At 40.3% G+C, this 20,213-nt stretch overlaps 1 protein-coding gene across 16 annotated transcripts in view; it reads left to right on the forward strand.

The window, feature by feature from the left end:
- Positions 1-20,213, forward strand: part of clip1a (CAP-GLY domain containing linker protein 1a) — a 159,344-nt gene that overhangs the window by 93,039 nt on the left and 46,092 nt on the right. For 13 of the 16 annotated variants that reach the window (XM_078227070.1, XM_078227064.1, XM_078227066.1 and 10 more), the window contains 5 exons: positions 797-962; positions 1,548-1,763; positions 6,018-8,303; positions 10,383-10,520; positions 17,179-17,285. In XM_078227070.1, coding sequence (XP_078083196.1) covers positions 797-962; positions 1,548-1,763; positions 6,018-8,303; positions 10,383-10,520; positions 17,179-17,285 — 2,913 coding nt within the window. The remainder of the gene's footprint in view (positions 1-796; positions 963-1,547; positions 1,764-6,017; positions 8,304-10,382; positions 10,521-17,178; positions 17,286-20,213) is intronic. The other 3 variants (XM_078227076.1, XM_078227075.1, XM_078227077.1) reach the window with 1 other exon arrangement.

Below are 20,213 nucleotides of genomic sequence, written 5' to 3' on the forward strand. Positions count from 1 at the left end.
CAAAAAAAACTAGATACAACCAGGTCTGGTGGCTTGGAAAAGATTTGGAGGTTCTTCTGTAGTTGTCCGCTGTCTGTAAGCGCTGTCCGATTGGGTACTTTTCGCTGGTTGAATGGCGAGTTCTCTTGAGGTATATCTGAAGCTGGCAGAGTTAAGAATAACTGTGAATGATTATTGAAATGGAACAAATGATTTAGGCTCAATTTGCAAAGTCTGTAAAACTGATTTCTAATGTCCCTTAATAAAAAAAATGTTTGGACAAGTATTTAGAAACAAAATCATAATCAGTAAGATTTTATTAGCCTGTATTCTAGTCTGTAAGAGAAAACTGTATAATCAATCCTGTTACATGTGGGTTGCAATGGATAAAAGCTGCATAGTAAGAAGTCTCACAACACCAGGTTAAAGTCCAACAGGTTTATTTGGTAGCAAATACCATAAGCTTTCGGAGCAGAGCTCCTTCGTCAGATGGAGTGGATATCTGTTCTCAAACAGTACACCTCTAATCGTAAGATTAGATCTTGCGTAAGATCGGTAAGGTAAGATCGCGCATATCGACACAGACATCAAGTTTCTACATCATGACTACCATAAAAGCTGCATAACCAGGCTTATATAAGACCAAAAGTGAGGGACTAAACTAGAAAGCAAAAACACTTTTGTTGATGTTAGGATTGCATTTTCTGAATTGTTTTGTTGTTTTTTTTATGGGTTTTTTGTATTGAGACATTTCTTTTGCTACTCAATATTATTATTTGGAGGGTAACCAAATAACAGCCTTTTCTTTTCTCTTTAGGAAGCAGGATGAACTTCAAACTCTGTATCATCAATCCAATGAAAAGATTGTCCGTTTACAGGAAAATCTGGAGCAGCTCGCATGTAAAACAGAACAGACTCAGCAGGAGGAGCTACAGAAACACCAACTTGAGCTTAAAGCAATGTTAGAGAAAGTGACAGTCCTGGTAAGAGCAACCATTCAGCTGTTGTTTTAGGTCAGACTATGAATACACTTCTAATGACAAAAATTTATAACCCCTTCAAAAAAGAAAGTACAGTCTGTGCAGCATTTTGAATGTCTTATAAAAATATAAATTAGCCAAATTATTCTTCAACAAAACCTGTCAACTAATATTTTATGTAGTTATTGTATAGTTACGTTTTAAATTTGTACAATTCAGATTTATCAAGTGTAAATAAAGGATGTCTTCAGACTTTGTGAATTAGTGATTAATCCCACCTCAGCAGCATTATAAATTATTTCAGATGTAAATAATCAGACAAATGGATGAAAGAACACTGATAAATTGTTTTCTACTTTCATAGTCTTAAATTTTCTAAACATTTGCAGGAGTGGCATCTTAATTTCCTTCTGTCCTGCAGGTTCACTTCAAAATATATCTATTTATTTCACAAGTTGATATTTTTAAAGGTGTATTCCCTTATGCATTTTTAGGTTTCTCAGAGAAGCTTTTACTGTTTTGTTTTGTTGCATTTTTAACCGGATGGATGTTGCAAGGGCTGTTCTCATTGTCCATTGATTCCCACAGCAAAAGCAGGTGGAGATGCACAGTGCCCAAAACAAGGAGCTGCAGATCACTCATGAGAAAGTAATTTCAGAAATAAATGCCAGCAATGATGCTCTAGTGAAAGAGCTCAAGAAGGACCTAGAAGACACCAAACAAGCACTGAAGAGCACTCAGGAGAAGAATAATGAAAGGGGAAAACGCGTAGAAGAATTGAAGCAGCAAGTGGAAGAGGTCCAGGTATTTGTGCAACTCTTAAATTTGGTTGTTCATTTCTGAAACCTGTATATTTTGCAATGAGAGAGTAGTTTAACTATTTATTTTGGAGTGTGGAAAGCTCAAAGGTTGTTGAAAAACTCTGATGTAATTTGTTGTCTGTTTATCCACATGCAAGGTGGAGCTGGGCTCTTAATTTAAGCAAAAAGAGATTTTTCTTTGAACATTGAGGTGGCACGTTTTCTGATTTGAGGTCATCCTATAGAATGATGTATATTTATGTGCAGTATCTTAGCCAAAACTTACTCTGTTTGAGTGGTTAATGGTAACAATACATGGAATTAATTCTGTATTCCACTTTGAAGTTGCGAGACAATCTGTAGTGTAGATTCTAATATTTATTATTAGCTTGCTTCCGAATCCAAATTAATTACTAAATGTGGTGCACAGTCTTATTTCCTACATAATTCAACACCAGAACTACTTGCAGATTGTTACTGATGTAGCAGTGTCCAGAATTATGCCAAAATTGTTTTAACTATAATATTAGTAGTTAAATGCTATGTTTAATAAATAAATGTTCACATCAATTGAGATTCAGGGACAAGATGAATTCTTAAGATTGGAATAAAGGTTCTGAAGCACTGTTAATAAAGACTTGCCAAGTATGTGACTTACTCAGTCATGCCTTGACCAAAAATACATATTATTTAACACAAATTTGCTGTGCTAGGAAATATTGTACATGTTTTATTTCATGATAATATTAGATGCTACATAAGATTCTAAGTATTTGTTTAATATATTGTTTACATTTCTCTTATAGAGAAACTTGCATTCGTAGCAGTGATAGTATGAAAATTCTTATTAGTTGGCTGTTCATCTGCACCCTGTGGTTTATTTCTTGCTTTTGTCTTCCATTCTTCATGTTTTATAATCTTTTGCATTTTCTATGCTCCTGCAGAAAATAAGAAACTTTGCCATTTGACATGAGAATAACACCTTCAGGTTCTTCAGCTGATTTATCAGGAACAAATTCATGTTCCTTTTTTGGTGCCAGAGTTGCCACTCTCCATTATGGATTTTGGTAGTTCTGTAACTTAAATGCCCATCTAAATTTGTGTGTCTAACATAAAATCTCTATAGTGCAGAAGGAGGCCATTCGAGCCTGCACCGACAACAATCCCACCCAAGCCCTATCCCCGTAAACTGATGTATTTACCCGGCTAGTCCCCCTGACAATAAGGGGCAATTAAGCATGGTCAATCGACCTAACCTGCACATCTTTGGATCTAAAACACCTGTTTTGGAAAACTGTGGTCAACAAGTAAACAAAATCCTCTTCATTCAATCTTTTGACCATTATCAAATATACTCCATATTTTAACGTTTCCTCTGGTTCCATGCTCTCTGATTTTCACAATCTATATTCCTTGACTGGATCCAGACCTCACCAGCCCTTCTTTTGATGGTTAACCCTAAAGCAGTCCTTTCTTCTGCTTGGTATACCAGCACAAGTTTATGGGTCAACTTCACCCAAATCCTGCAGTCTCTCTCACGCTGCGTTTATAAGCTGTGTTTTCCTTTGTGTCCAGGTGTTAAAGCTCGCACCTGACTTTGAATAAATTTTGGCCTAGACTTCTGGCAACCAGGTCACATGGGCTTATCACTGTGCAGAATTCAGCACAGCCAATACCCATTCCAGGACATTCTGTTTTACCTTAAATTAAAAGAGACCATTTAAAACATAACTATCTGATAAAATCCATACTATCTGATAAAATCCATACTATCTGATGAAATGTGCCAGGTGCTAGACAAGTGGAAGTGGAGCATAATCTGAAAAAATCATTCTTTAGGAATTTAGGTTGACCAGTTTAAGTATTCCTGTCTTCCTTGGCAAGTCATTTTTTTAAGCTTTCAATGCGTGTGCTAAAATAAGCAGAAAGTTACAGTGAAAGAAATGTTGGATAAGAAAAAGATGTCCAATAACTTCACTGCAGTAAAGACTTAAAATACAATTTGAAATAAAATAAATAATAAAGCAGAGCAATTTTTTTGCAAGACTGTATATTTGGCCTTACAAGAATGTTGAGGCAATGTTCGTTTTGATTTCTACTCCCCTTCTCCAGATTAAAAAACTTCTTTAAAGAGCAATCAAATTTGATCAAGCCAAGCTCCTTATCTGTGACATAGACAAAATGGTGGAATGCTTAACACACTTTGTATCTTTTTAAATAAGAACACGTAACAGAGCAGTAAAATTGCTGTAAAATCTAATAATGCTCATTTGGGGGTGTTACCACATCTTTTTCGTGTCATGTGGAAAAACATGGCTGATGTTGCAAACTCATTTATGCTTTGAAATGCTTTGAGATGTTTCTGAGGGAAATGACACGAGTAGCAAAATCTGTCACCATTACTCCCCAGTGATTCAATGCTATGTTTGTTTTGCCTCCAAAATGATAACCGTGGTAGACACACCAGATGCCATATTGAATTCAGATTTCACCATCTGCTGTGGTGGGATTCAAACCCAGATCCCCACTGCATTACCCTGGGTTTCTGGATTACTCGTTGAGTGATATACCACTATGCCATCACCTCCCTGTGCTGCATTGAAAATTGTGACATCAGCCATTAGGGGCTGCCTTGTGGTTGGGTTTGATAGTGGGCCAGCAGTTCCAAGCTAAAAGAGTGGGTTCCAAGCTCTGTTGAAATCCCTGTGAAAAGTTGGTCCTGGGCTTCTCCATGCTCAATGGTATTGACTGCAGGCCTGGTAATTAATCAAGCATTTCATCATGCATGCCCATCAGCCTTTTCTGAATATTACCCTATCAGAGTCATCCTCTGAACTCTCTGCATCAGAACTCCTCCTCCTCCTCCTCCTCCTCCTCCTCCCCCCCCCCCCCCCCCCCGGCCAAATAGAGGCCACTCATACCCATTGTCTCACTGTTACCTGGTGCTAATTACTTGCCGTATCTGAACTTGGTGGCTGAGAGAGTGAGTGACAATGGTTTTCTTCTTCATTGTCTGCCTGCTCTTCCACCACTGCTTGGCCAAGTGACAGTTACTGGGTATCTGAAAGAAGAAAAGGGACAAGGATTGTGGTGAGAGAGGGGAAAGAGGAAAAACATGAGATCCACATTGACAGCATCTCCAGTTTGTAAATCAGAAGAGATTGTAAAATGTGAGGAGGATTAGGTCTGAGGATTCTGTGATCTTTAATGGCTGCTCCAATGATGGTGACCACAGTCACTTATGCTAGGGTAAGGATATGTAGCCATGCATGCACCATGTCTGTTAGCTGCTGCTGCCTCTGTTGATTTGCCACTTTGTCCTGCAAGAACAAGGGTAATGTGTCAATTTGGTGTTGTAATTGATGGGGATTGTTGGAAGGTGAATGATGGGTGTGTGGTGCATTGAGCAGTGTGAGGGGCTAGTGGTGCAATTGATGCTAACTTGTGTGAGGTATTTGAACCTCTGTACAACTGCAGATTGGTCCTTGGGACTATATTCCTGGTATTGACCATCATGCTATCTGATCTCCGCCATCTCAAGTTTGTCTGGAAGGCCTTCTGGTCACTGTAGATAGGTTACATCTTTCTTCCTCACCAGTTCCTGCTCCAAGGCCTCCAATGTGCCTTTGGAAAAACTTGGAACCTGCTCCCTATCACTGTGTGCCATTCTTGTGTCTTTTTTGTGTAAGGATCAGCTGAGGAATGGTTTCCTGTTCCTGCCAAGAAAGCACATCTTCTTTAAGAGATACAGGTTGGCTTTAAGTGGTGTAGGCTAACTTTGACGTGCTAACCTCTCATGATTTTGCATCCCCTGCTCAAAAGTTCACCCACCTCAACAGCACACTTAGCAATGGCTGCATCATACAGTCAATTAAACAGAGTTTGTGCTGTCTGTATCGGAGGCAACAGGGCAGGTTAACCACAAACCACGAGCCCCACGTGTTTTTTTAGGAGTTATCAAATTTCATGGTCAAGATTTTTATCAATGCTGCATCCCAAAGCTTTAAAAGGAATGGCTTGTTATACGAAATTTTTTAGAAGATTGTTTAGTTTAAATATTGTGATCTTGGCTGGTGTATTTTTTTCTTCCTTCCTGCATAAATCAGCTGAGAAATCCAAGGACCTGTTGGTTATTGTGTTTTTATTTTGTGCTTGAGCAGCGCACTTTACTTTTATATATTGTCTTTAATCCATGCTGTTTTCATTTGTCTGCTTGACTATGTTTTTATTTTCCTTTCTTCCCACTTAAAATTTCTAGTCTTTAACCAATGAGCTAGCATCAACCAAAACTCAGTATGAGCAAATAACAGAGGAGATAAGGACTTTGAAAGGGGATAAAGAAAAGCTGATCCAGCAAGCAGATGCACTAAAATCTGAGAAAGACTCCGTATTCTCTGAACTTTCAGAGGTGAAGTTACAGTGTATTTCCCTGCAGAAAGAGCAGCAAGTGTTGGAATCAAAGAATGAGGGCCTCCAGTTGGAAAAAGCAGCATTTTTAAAAGAAAGGCAGGATTTTGAGTGTAAACAGCAACAACTTGGTTTGGAAAAGGAAGCTATACAGGCTGAAAAAGACCAGATTCTCATGGAAATCAAACACTTGCAGCAGCTACTTGAAAAGTTAACAAAAGAAAATGAAGACCTCCAAGCCTCGCAATCCACTCTAAATAACTTACTGGCCGAAGTTCAGATGAACAGCAAAGTGATAGAATGTGAACGCACACAACTGCTTCAAGAAAAGGAAGAGTTGTTACTGGCCCACGGAAAAGTTATTACAGAAAAAGAGGAACTTGCAAAAGTAAAAGACAAGATTACAGAGAGTTTCAACCAGTCAAGTGCAGAGACAGCCATTGCTCTTGAGATATTGACAAAAGAAAGAGATGGTCTGATGGTGGAAAAAGACACCTCTTCACTGAAATACTCCAAGCTTGAAGCTCAGTATGAACTTTTAGCAAAGGAGAAAAATCTGCTGCAATCAACAAGTGATGAACTTGCTTCTGAAAAAGAAACTCTTAAGAACGAGAAGCAAGATCTTAGTTTAAGTTTGCAGAAGACTATCCTTGAAAATCAAAGCATGCTTAAAGAAAGGGATCAACTACAGAATAATCAAGACCTTTTAAAAGAAGAACTACGAAAATATGTGAAGGAAAATGCAGAACTTAAAGCCTCAATATCCAGTCAGTCAAAACTCTTGGATGAGATTAAGAATAGCAGAGAGGTAACAGACTCTGAACGTGTCCAGCTGCTCCAAGAGAAAGAAATGCTAGCTACATCTCAGAGAAAGCTTACTGGAGAAAGGGATGAACTTGCTAAGGAAAAAATGGAATTGATTGCAAAGCTGCAGAAATCAATCGAGGAGGTAGCCATCATTGAGAAGAAGCTGAATGAAGAGAACAGTGCCTTAAAAACCGAGAGAGATTCACTTCAGCTGAGGCACTCGCAGCTGGAAACTCATTGTGAATCTTTGCAAAAGGAGATGGAGACCTTGGAATCAAAAAGCAATGTGCAGTTGTCAGAAAATGAATCTCTCTTGGGTGAGATAGCCAAAATCAAATCCCAGCAAGAGCAGGTAGTCTCTGAAAATGAAGCCAGAGCTGTAGAACGGGATCAGCTCCTCAGCAGCACTGAGCTTTTAAACAAAGAGGTTGACAAATTGACCAAAGAAAATGAAGAGCTCCAAGTCTCAAAATCAAGTTTGTCCATGCTTTTGGACAAGATTCAGAACAGCAAAAAGGTTGTGGAATCGGAGAGGTTCTGTTTGTTGCAGGAGAAGCAGAGACTGGCAGCTGAACTTCAGGAGCTGTGCTCTGAAAAAGAAAATCTCTCTGCACAGAGGGAGGAATTAAAAGAAAAAAATAATAAATTAAATGAACAAGTGAAAATATTTGAGAACCAACTAATCCAAGACAGGGATGCAGCAAAAATGGAAAAAGAGAGCATCAACATGGCTCATTCAAAACTTGAAAATGATTTCCAGCTATTGCAGAAAGACATGGATATTCTTAAAACTAAAAATGATGAACTATTTTCAGAAATAGACTTGCTAGTAAAAGAAAAAGAGGCCATTGATGCTGAACGAAAGAAGTCTGCTAGTGAGAAAGAAGTCCTAACAGTTGAGAAAAATTGGCTGGTGTCCAACGCTGAGCAGCTGAAGAAGGAGCTTGATGTACTAACAAAAGAAAAAGTAGAGATTGAGGATTCAAAATTAAATCTCTTGCGACTCTTGGAAGAATTTCACAGCAGCCAGGAGGTATGTGACTTGGATCGGTTAAAGCTACGGGAAGAGAAAGATAATTTACTGGCAGCGGTACAAAAGCTGCACACAGAAAAAGAAGAGCTTGTTCGAGTGAAGGACGAGCTAGCTGAATCCCTCTGCAGGGAGCGCAAAGTGGCTGCTCTTTCTGCCCAAGAAAATGGAGAAGCTGTAGCCAAACTCCAACAGCTGCTATGTGAAAAGGAGGCATTGATGAAACATGAAAAGGATCTTGCTTCCAAAATAAAAGATCTTCAGGTTCATCAGAATATTACTTTATCAGAGAAAATTGAGGTACCAAATATAAACATTCAGATAACGCCAGAAAATTATGGGTACTTTTGTTTACTAATGAGTGCACTAATCGGTTTGGTTTTTGTATGTTTGGTTCACTATTAACAGTGTTTGTTAACTGTGTTAAATTGCATTAATTCCAGAATTTCTTTTTTGTGACTGATCTCTCCAATGAATGGTGTGGGTACTTGCACGGGTGATTGTAATTATTATCAAAATCCAGAATTTTTCTTGAATTAATCTACATTATGTACAATTAGAAATCTTGTTCAAGAGTGTGGATACAATGAAACTTTAGGCTTGAATACACATTAACATGGAACGTACTGGGGCTTTTCTGTTCATAAACTTGAACACAGCTAAAGTTCAACTAGCTTCTGTTAATCAGAGGAACCACTTAATATGTTCCCACAACAAATCAATTTATTGGTTAATTAACCACAAAAAATCCTGTTCTTGACAGGATTTTGCGTTTTTTGCAGAATGCAGTATTTTTAAAATCTGAAAACTTCACACTTATCCACAGCAAAACCGGTGTTTACTGCCAACAATTAATTTCAACAAAATCATAAACAGTATGAAGCCATTAGGCAGAACTGTACAAGTGTAAAGCTATTGAGCGAATGCATGCATTATGGAGTTTAGTTCCATAGTGGTTATATTACTGGATTAGTAATCCAAAGCCCATATTGTTGGCTGGAGACATGATCGTGCCACAGCAGTTGGAAAATACAAACCTAATTAAATAAAATCTGAAATAAAAAGGCTGGTGTCAGCAATAATGGCCACGAAATGACCAGATTGTCATCAAAACTGATCTAATTTACTGATGCCCATTAGACTGGACATCTGCCATCCTTATCCAGTTTGATTTGTGAGATTCTAGATGCACAGAAATGTGTCTGATTCTTAGTGGCTTGCTGGGCCATTTCAGCAATTAAGTAGTACTCAAGAAGATGGCTCATATCCACTATCTCAATTTGGCAATTACAGATGGGCAATAAATGCCTGCCTTACTATCAACAACTACATTCTGTGAATTAGTTTTTAAAAAAAGCTGCACTGAACCATACAGGCCAGGAAGTTCCCAGGTTTGATTATGATCTGTGCTGAGTTTGCTGATCATAGCTGGGGTGCTATTAGTGCTGTTGGGGGCGGGGGGGGGGGGGGGGGTTATTTCTTTACTCCTTGGTGAAAGACCTTGGAATATTTTTCTTTCTCTAAGGTGCTTTATAATTATCAGTTGTTGCAATAGGCTTTGCTAGAGAAAAGTCAGTTATATTAGCCAGCATTTCCACTCCTGTTCACTACTCAATAACTCCTGGTGGGCAATAGATGCTTGGGAGAGAGATGTGCAATTTCTGCCCTACACCTGGTGTGGATGCTCATCATCATTGTTCAGGCATGAAGAATGACCACTTGATAAAACACTAGAGGGGCGCCAGTGCCCATTGGAAACATGGTCCAGCATGGGTCCCTTTGTCCTGGTGGGTGTGGGCTGCAAATTTGTGCAGTTAAGCTAGTCCATTAAAATTTGATAGCAATGTCCACCAATAATAATTCCAAACTCTGCTTTGAATTTAAAGCAAGCTAAATTAATACGTAGACTTAGCAACAAAGTAATACGTGGCATATAATGTTTGTAACTTAAAAACATATAGCAAATTCTTAAAAATATATAATTTTCTCTATAACTTAGAACGTGAATTGGCCTGTTTCTGGCAGTTTCTGAGAATTTTAACCTTGCTTTTCTCCATGTTAATGAACATGTTTGGCATGAAACTGGATCTGACATTGGAATCTTAGATTTTGTTGCACATATCCCTGCAAACTTTTAAGAATATTTAATATAATAGTAACAAACAGTCAACTTGATTTTATGGAATATAAAACTATTGGTTCATAACAAAAAAGTATAGTTAAAATTTCTAAACTTAAAATTTACATAGTTTTATTTTTCAAGTCAGATTTAGATTATGTACAAAACATAATTAACTTGATTTGTCCACGTGCAAGAAATGTTTAACTTTTGGACAAACTAAACAATTACTTGAAATTAGGATATCCTTATATTTTTAGGCTTCAAAAAAAGTTGAAGAGACTGGACAGTTATTAGAGAAGGCTATGAAGGAGAAGAATATACTGGACCAACAGAAGACTGAAACATTCGTAGAATTGGAAGAATCCAGGCTGAAAAACAAGAAGCTTCAAAATGAGGTAAGAGCTGACCTAAATAGGCTTCAATACAGCAATGTTATATACGCACCTAAGAGTTGCAGACATCTGATGTTAAATTGCAACCAAGAGTAGATTAAAATTAAGTTTTTCTATTATTTCACGGAATCTGGGCATCACAGGCGAAGCAAGCATTTATTGCCCAAGTGCTGGTGTGTGTCGCCTTCGGGAGCCCCTTCAGTCCATATGGTGTAGATATACCTACAACACAATTCAAAAGGGCATCCCAGGATTTTGTCCCAGTGACAATGAAGGAATGGCAGTATAATTCCACATTAAGATGATGTGTGGAGTGGAACTTGCAGTTGATGGTGTTCCCATGCATCTGCTGCCCTTGTCTTTTGAGGTTTTGGAAGGTGCTGTTGAAAGAGCCTTAGTGAGTGGCTGCAGTGCATCTTGTGGAGATGTACAATACTGCCACTGTGCACCAGTGGTGGAGGGATGAATGTTGAAAGTGGTAGATTGGATGCCAGTCAAGCGGGCTGGATGGGGGTCAAGCCGCTTGTGTTGTTGGAGCTGTACTCATCTGAGCAAGTGGAGAGTATTTCATTGCACTCTTGACTTATGCCTTGTAGATGGTGCACAGGCTTTGGGGAGTTGGGAGGTGAGTTACTTTCTGCAAAATTTCCAGCCTTTGACCTGCTCTATTTATGTGGCTGGTCCAGTTCTGGTTCTAGTCAATGGTAACCCCCAGAATGTCAATAGTGAGGGATTCGGGGATGGTAATGCCATTGACTGTCAATGGGAGATGGTTGGATTCTTTCTTGTTGGCGATGTTGTTGCCTGGCACCTGTGTGGTGCGAATGTTACTTGCCACTTACCATAAGCCTGAATATTGTCCAGGTCTTGCTGCAAAAGGGCACAGATTGTTTTAAAATCTGAGGAGTTGCGGATGGTACTGAATATCGTGGAGTCAACAGCGAACATCCCTATTTCTGACCTTATCATGGAAGGTCTTTTATGAAGCAGCTGAAAATGTTCGGAACTAGAACACTACTCTGGGAAACTCGTGCAGTGATGTCCTGGAACTGAGAATATTCATCTCCCACACCATCTTCTATTGTGCTCCATGTGACTCCAACCAGTGGAGTTCCCTCCGATTCCCATTGACTCTAATTTTGCTTGGGCTCCTTGGTGCCACACTCGGTCAAATATTGCCTTGATGTCCGGGGCAGTCATTCTCACCTTGCCTCTTGAGTTCAGCTGTTTTTGTTCATGTTTGGACCAAGGCTGTAATGAAGTCAGGAGTTGAGTGGCTCTGGTGGAATCTGTGTTGAATGTCTGGGCAGGTTTAAGTGCTGCTTGATAGCACTGTCAGTGACGCCTTTCACCACTTTTCTATGATCAAGAGTCATTAGACTGGATGGTAATCTGCTGGGTTAGATTTGTCCTGCTTTTCTGGGACAAGGCACACCTGGGCAATTTTCCACATTGTTGGGTAGATGCCAGTGTTGCAGTTGTACTAAGAACAGCTTGGCTGGGAGTGCAGTTAGTTCTGGAGCCCAAGTCTTCAGTACTATGGCGGGAATGCTGTCAGGTTCCATAGTCTTTTCAGTATCCAGTCCATTCAGCCATTTCTGGATATCATGTGTAGTGAATCAAATTGGCAGAAGCCTGGCATCAACAATGCTGGGAACCTCGAGAGGAGGCTGAAATGGATCATCCACTCAGCACTTCTGGCAGAAGATGGTTGCAAATGCTTCAACCTTGTCTTTTACGATGATTTTACTGGGCTCCCCCATCATTGAGAATGAGGATATTTGTGATTCCTCTTCCTCCAACTAGCTGTTTAATTGTCCACCACCATTCATGGCTGAATGTGGCAGAACTGTAGAGCTCAGATCTGATCCATTGGTTGTATAATTGCTGACCTCTGTCAATCACGTTTTGCTTATGCTGTTTGGCACGCAAATAGTTCTGTGTTACAGCTTCACCAGGGGAACACCTCATTCGTAGCTGGTGCTGCTCCTGGCATGCCCTCCTGCAGGCTTCATTGAACCAAGATTGATCCCCAATTTGATGATAGTGGTAGAGTGGGGGATATGCTGGGCCATGAGGTTACAGATTATGGCCGAATTCTCTACGGCTGCTGATGGCTGCAGCACCTCATGGATGTCCAGTTTTGTGTTGCTAGGTCTGTTTGAAATCTATCCCATTTACTACGGTGGTAGTGCCACACGGCATGCTGGAGTGTATCCATAATGTGAAGGTGGGACCATCTCCACAAGGACTGTGCAATGGTCACTCCTACCAATACTATCATGGACAGATGTATCTGAGTTGGCTAGATTGGTGAGGACAGTGTCAAGTAAATTTTTCCTCTTGTTAGTTTCCTCGCCATCAGTTGCAGCAATGGCCTTTAGGACTTGGTAAGAAGTTTAACAACACCAGGTTAAGTCCAACAGGTTTATTTGTTGGCAAAAGCCACAAGCTTTCGGAGCCTTAAGCTCCTTCTTCAGGTGAGTGGGAATTCTGTTCACAAACAGGGCACATAAAGACACACACTCAATTAGAGGTCAATTTAGACTCTTTAGGACTTGACCAACCCAGTAATGATACTACCGAGCCACTCTTGGTGGTGGTCATTGAAGCCCTTCCCCCAGAGTACATTCTGTGCCCTTGCCACCCTTGGTGCCTCCTCCAAGTGGTATTCAGGAATACTGATTCATCAGCTGGGTAGGTGGGGCATGGTAGATGGGAACCAGCAGGAGGTTTCCTTGCCCATGCACGACCTGTTGCCATGAGACTTCATGGGGTTTGGAGTCAATATTGAGGACTCACAACGCAACTTGCTCCTGACTATACCACTGTGTTGCTACCTCAGGTGTCAATGGGACAGGGCATACTGAGTGATTGACAGGGTGATTGAGGAGTCTGGGACCAGAGTCATACTTACCAAATTATACTTAAAGACAGTGTCGGGCTGTTGCTTGACTAGTCTGTGCAATAGCTCTCCCAATTTTGGCACAAGCCCCCAGATGTTAGTAAGGAGGACTTTACAGGGTCAACACAGTTGGATGGGTGTGCGGTTTGTTGATGCCATGTGGTCCATCCAGTTTAATTCCTTATAAACGTTGTCGTGGTTTGATCCAACTGAGTGGCTTGCTAGGACATTTTGGAGGACTTGAGTCAACCATGTTGCTATGGGTCAGGAGTCATGTAGGCCAGATCAGGTAAGGATGAAAGATTTCCTTCCCAAAGTGGCATTAATGAACCAGGTGGGCTTTTACAACAATCTGTTCTTTTTTAAACAAGTCATGGGATGTGGGCTTTGCTGGCTTGGTCAGTATTCATTGCCCATCCCTAATCGGTGGCACAGTGGTTAACACTGCTGCCTCACAGCGCCAGAGGCCCAGGTTCGATTCCCGGCTTGGATCACTGTCTGTGTGGAGTTTGTACGTTCTCCTCGTGTCTGCATGGGTCACCTCCAGGTGCTCCAGTTTCCTCCCACAGTCCAAGATGTGCAGATTAGGTGAATTGGCCATGCTAAATTGTCCCTCAGTGTACCTGAACAGGCGCCGCAATGTGGCAACTAGGGGATTTTCACAGTAACTTCATTGCAGTGTGAAAGTAAGCCTACTTGTGACTAATATATAAACCAGAAAAAACTAATTGATTTGAGAAAGTGGTGGTGAGCTGCTTCCTTAAACTGTTGCAGTCTATATGGTGGAGGTACACCCACGGTGCTGTTAGGGAAGGAATTCCAGGATTTTGACCCAGTGACTGTGAAGGAACAGTGATATATTTCCAAGTCAGGATGGTGAGTGGCCTTGGAGGGGAACCTCCAGGTGCTGGTGTTCCCATGTATATGCTGCTCTTTTCTTTCTCGATGGTAGTAGTGGTGGTGGGTTTGGAAGGTGCTGTTTAAGGAGCTTTGCTGGGCTCCTGCAGTGCGTCTTGTAGATGGTTGGTGCAACTGCTGCGACTGCGTCTTTGTGGTGGAAGGATTGAATGTTTTGTGGATGGGGTGCTCTGTCCTGGATGGTGTCAAACTTCTTGTGTTGTTGAATGAGCTGCATTCATCCAAGCAAGTGGAGAGTATTCCATCACGATCCTGACTTGTGCCTTGTAGATGGTAGACAAGCTTTGGGGAATCAGGAGGTGAGTGACTCACCACAGGATTCCCAGCCTCTGAGCTGCTCTTGTAGCCACAGTATTTATATGGCGAGTCCAATTCAGTTTTTGGTCAATGATGAACCTCCCCAGGGTATTGATAGTGGGGGTTCTGAGATGGTAATTCCATTGAATGTCAGGAAGCGATGGTTAGAACCTCTCTTGTTGGAGATGGTCATTGCCTGGCACTTGTGTGATGAGGAGTTTTTCAGTTAAGATGGATACAGATAACTTTAATGCAGGGAAGTGTTAATTTTTTGATTCATAGAGTCATAGAATCCCTCCAGTGCAGACTGGCCTGATGAGCCCATTTGGCTCATCAGGCCAGTACCAACAACAACCCCACCCAGGCCCTATCCCTGTAACCCCACTATTTATCCTGCTAATCTCCCTGACACTGAGGGGCAATTTATCATGACCAATCAACCTAACCTGCACATCTCTGGACTGTGGGAAGAAACCGGAGCACCCGGAGGAAACCCATGCAGACATGGGGAGAATGTGCAAACTCCACACAGATAGTGACCTGATGCCGGAATTGAACCCGGGTCTCTGGCGTTGTGAGGCAGCAGTGATGACCACTGTGCCACCATTCTACCCAAAGCTATATCATGGGCAGTTAACAGATTATTCCATTGGTTGCTTGGTTATTTCAGCATTGCCTTTATGTAGAAATTTTACATTCCACAAAAATAAACTCGGCTTTTAAGGCCAGAAGGGTTTTTCAGCAATGTTGATGAACTTTGGATATTGTCTAAGAACCTAGTTACACCTCAGTCATCAAGATGTAACTTTGTCAAGTGTTTTTACAGTGAGGTTAATAGCATAAAAGGTCATGTTCTCATCAGTTCAATGATTTTTGATTGCTTGCAGTAGGAGGCACTTCAGATCGCTCTATCGAGATATGTAGAATCACTGACAGCAGCTTCTATATTTTTCCAGTTAACTATGCATGGACTCCTAAAGTTGCTGTTAGTTTCGGGGGAGAAATGAGAAAAGAGTGTCGACAGTTTCTGTCATTGCGATCATAAACTCCAAGTCAGTATTTTAGTAGTCAAAGTCCATGCAAACCCAATTAGAGACTACATTAATAAACAGTTCACAACTCTATCAAACTTAATCTAATACGAGCCATAGTTAAGCAGTTGACTTCATACTTCAGCTTGGAACACTTGACTGAATTGTCACTAGAAAATCACATGATTTAATCAAACAGTGATGCATTGGCTTACAATATGTAACGTTTATGTTGTAATCTGGTTTGCTGTAAATTTGAAATTTAAATTTGATCTTGTATATTGTGGATCTTTCCTGAATAGAGATCAGTAGTTCATTGCCTATAACCAGATTAAAGCTGACAGTGCCATCAGGCAAATTTCAGCTATATGACGATCGAGTGTATGTTATTAGGGATAGATAATCTCGTGCGCAGAATGCGGCGCAAGAAAGTTGGATTTGTTGTTGAAAGGGTTTATCGTCCCTGTCTTCCCTAAATGCCAGACAGGCTAATTCTCTAAGATGCAGAGAGAAGAGATTTTTATGAAAGAGATATGCAATTTTTTAAGTCCTTTAAATAACTTTTTTGTGGTATTTTCAGAAATTTCTGTTATTTTAATGGATACTTGGAAATAAAGATGAGAAACTGAGCCCACAAAGCTTTAGATGATGTCACTTGTATATAAAAGCTGATTTGTGGGTAGTGCTAAAGATTCAGGAGCCTGTAGTTGTAGGACAGCTGGTTGGAGGCTGTACACGAGATTCTCGTGTTATGCAACTCAGCACTGGTGCATATGACAGATTATGGCACTGAGCATTCAGGATCATTATCTAACGGACATAATTGGATCATACCTTCAGAATTTTCAAGGAAGAAAATTTCTTAAGATCAGTAATGGATATCAGAGCTTTAAAAGATAATTATTCTCATTATTTCTCTGTGCAGCTCAAGGTATGATTTTATTTTTATTAAGGAGCAGGTGGTGTTCAGTTTTCTGTATAAATAGCCTAGTAATCAGTAATGGTATATTCTGGTAATCGGTATTCTGTTGTACAGTGGATGCTTTTGTAGCAGCTAAGATACATTTTGTGGCCTGTGTGTGTGTGTGTGTTGGGTTTCTTCTATTTGAATGATTCACAACCTTTACTCAGGTAGGCAGTAATTGTGATTTGATTCTGAGGTTGGAGGGAGGCATCTGGAAAGCTGCAGTGTAGGGTTTTGGTAGTAAATCACAAAGCGGTAATGGAGCATGCATTTAAAAGAAGGTTTTAATGTTTTACACAATGAATGGTGGTCAGGGCAGTTCTGTTTTTCTTTACTGATAGACAAGCTTTTGAAATGCTCGAGGCACAGCATGATGGATTCACGTTTTATAATAGCCATTTTCTTTCTAATATGTTGCAACAAAAAGCTGTCTTTGAAATTGGAGTACGCTGGGATGTCGGTTTTGTTTATTTTCTGTATGTGCTGGAAAATTCTGTAGATATTTTATGTGACTGAGACCAAAAGACATTTTTTTTCCTTTGTCAGCTGGAGGCTCTTAAGGAACAAAACAGTAAATGTCAAGAAGATTTGAACCACTCGAAACAGCAGCTAAGCTCTGAGAATAAGAGAATAGGAAGTCTTTGCAAAGAAATGTGAGTAATTACATTTAATGATGAAAATAATTGATATTCCTGGACAGTTAGATTCTTTATTTAACAACGTTGCCATGTTTTAACTTGAATGCATGGCTTAATTTCACTAACCTTTTAACTTTTCTATTTTCACACAATGCAATATAGTGGAAAACAGCAGAATTTAGCTGATTCTGAACACTGGTCCATGGAAGGTCCACTGTAATCTTAATGATATTAAAATACAGCAATTTCTGATTGCCACCAAAAGGTGTACGCTCTGTATTCATATTTTTCTGTGTGGTGAGATGCTAGACTTCCGGATGGTACCTTTCTTTGCAAGTTAAAATTGGAAACTCTTCCTCACCTGGCCATTCATCTGGAAGTTTTTTTAATGCTACACAGATATTTTATAGTTAAGGTATTCACCTCCCCAAATATAATCTCCATTATCAGCAGTTCAGATCTCTGGAAACTATGTTTTCACTAAGTTTATATAATTCTGAAATCCGCAGCATTCCTTTTTGCATACGAAAGGAAAGTGACCGTGGTTAAGTTCTGAATAATCTATTTTACAAGAGTGATTCTGAATCCTCCTCGTATACTCAATCTTATTTATACAGGGAATTTAATAATTTCAGAAATAACAAGAATTTGCATTTATATAGCACCTTCAACATAGTAAAATTGTTTCAAAATACTTGAGTATTTGTCAATTTAATAAAATGTTGACACTGAACCACAGAAGGAGATATCCAGGCAGATGACCAAAGCTTGGTCAAAGAGACAGATCTTAAGGAACATCTTAAAGGCAGAGTAGTTTATGGAGGGGATTCAGATGTTTAGGATCGAGACTGCCATTGGTGGAACAATTAACATTGAGAATGAGTGTGATGCCAGGATTAGAGGTGTACAGAAGATCTCCCAAGGTTTGTAGGGCTGGTGGAAATTTCAGAGAAAGGAAGATAGATAAACATCTGCTCTTATTAAATAATTTAAAGACTAAAAAAGTACACTGTGGGAAATAGGTTGAACAGTGGGTGGCATTTCACCTCTGGGATTAGGGTCCCTCGCTCAGAATGATGACGGAGGTATCCACTGCACGTGAGCTCTTTGTGATGTGGGTATGTACATTCCAAGCAGATTAGCCAAGTTGGTGTAATATGGACCTGCCTAATGGTAGTTAATGTGAGGTGGACAATATACAGGCTGGTGTAGTGTAGACCGAGGCCACCTAGTTTCACCTTCACATGGGCGGCACGGTAGCACAGTGGTTAGCACTGCTGCTTCACAGCTCCAGAGTCCTGGGTTCGATTCCCGGCTCGGGTCACTGTCTGTGTGGAGGTTGCACATTCTCCTCGTGTCTGCGTGGGTTTCCTCCGGGTGCTCCGGTTTCCTCCCACAGTCCAAAGATGTGCGGGTTAGGTTGATTGGCCAGGTTAAAAAAATTGCCCCTTAGAGTCCTGGGATGTGTAGGTTAGAGGGATTAGCGGGTAAGGTATGTGGGGGTGGGGCCTGGGTGGGATTGTGGTCGGTGCAGACTCGATGTGCCGAATGGCCTCCTTCTGCACTGTAGGGTTTCTATGATTTCTTCTATGATTGCCCAACTCAGTCCCTGTCTCAGTTCATCTGCTGCCGAAACCCTCATTTTTGCCTAGGCTTGGCTTTTCCTGGAAAATCTCCAATGTTCTATCCTCTGCAAACTTGAAGTCATCCTTGATGCCTGAGCCCTAACCAGCATCAAATCCCAATTATCCAGCAACCCTATGCTCGTTGACCTGGTTAAGAAAATTCTGATCCTGGTTTAAAATCCCTCCATGCCTTTTCCCTTCCCAACTCTGTAATCCCCTCCCTCATGATATCTGTGCTCCTCCAGTTCTGGCCTCCTGACCATTTCTGATTTGAATTGCTGTACCATTGGCAGTGGGGCCCTTAGTTGCAAAGGGCCTCAACTCTGGAATTCCCTCCCTAAATCTCTCCACTTCTCTCCCTTGCTTTCCTCCTTTAAGGTACTCCTTAAAACTGATCTCTTTGTCCAAGTTTTTAGACATCTGTCCTAATATCTCCTTTTGTTAATATTACTTTGCTAGCATACTCACCTCTGAATCACAAGGTTCCAGGTCCAAGTCCCAATCCAAGTGTTGAGCACAAAATTCAAGACTGACACTCCAGTGCGGTACTGAGGGAGCACTGCACTGTCAGAGGTGCAGTTGTTCAGATGAAACATTAAACTAAGATCCCATCTACTTTCTTAGGTAGATGTAAAAGATCCCATGATTATTTTTGAAGTTATCCCCAATGTTGTGACCAATATTTGTCCCTTAATCAATAACACAAGAAAACAGATTATCTAGTCATTATCACATTGCGGTTTGTGGGTGTTTGCTGAGAACAGATTAGCTGCCATATTTCCTATATTACAACCGTGACTACACTTCAAAAAGTACTTAATTGGCTATAACGGTCAGTGGTTATGAAAAGTCCTATATAAATTGCAAATCTGTTCTTTTCTTTCATTTTAAAGGTGCAATGTAAATACAGGTTGTTGTGGTTGAAGCAGATTAATAGGGCAGATCAGAGGGACATTTTACTCTTGCAGCAGCCTGTATTGTATCTCATTTGGGATTACTTGTTCCTGGCATTAGGTGCCAGAAATGGAAAGTGTTCCGGTCCCAAAGCACAAATTGACCAAACATAAAAACCACATTTTTAGCATAATTTTGCCGCATTTTAAGTCTTTGTAATAACAAAAATATCGATAGTATTGCTGGAACATTTGGTGAAAAAAATGCTTATCGTTTACAATCGAATGGATTATTTTAGAAAAATTAAATCTTGAGTTTCCTTTTAGTGTTTAAACTAATACTGTAATATTTTGGCAAATAATATTTATGTTAGTGCATTCTTATTTTTAAAAAGATTTAAAGAAAGTGCAACTCCAGGGATTAA

This window comes from Mustelus asterias, chromosome 13, assembly GCF_964213995.1.
Source record: "Mustelus asterias chromosome 13, sMusAst1.hap1.1, whole genome shotgun sequence".
NCBI classification, from domain to species: domain Eukaryota; kingdom Metazoa; phylum Chordata; class Chondrichthyes; order Carcharhiniformes; family Triakidae; genus Mustelus; species Mustelus asterias.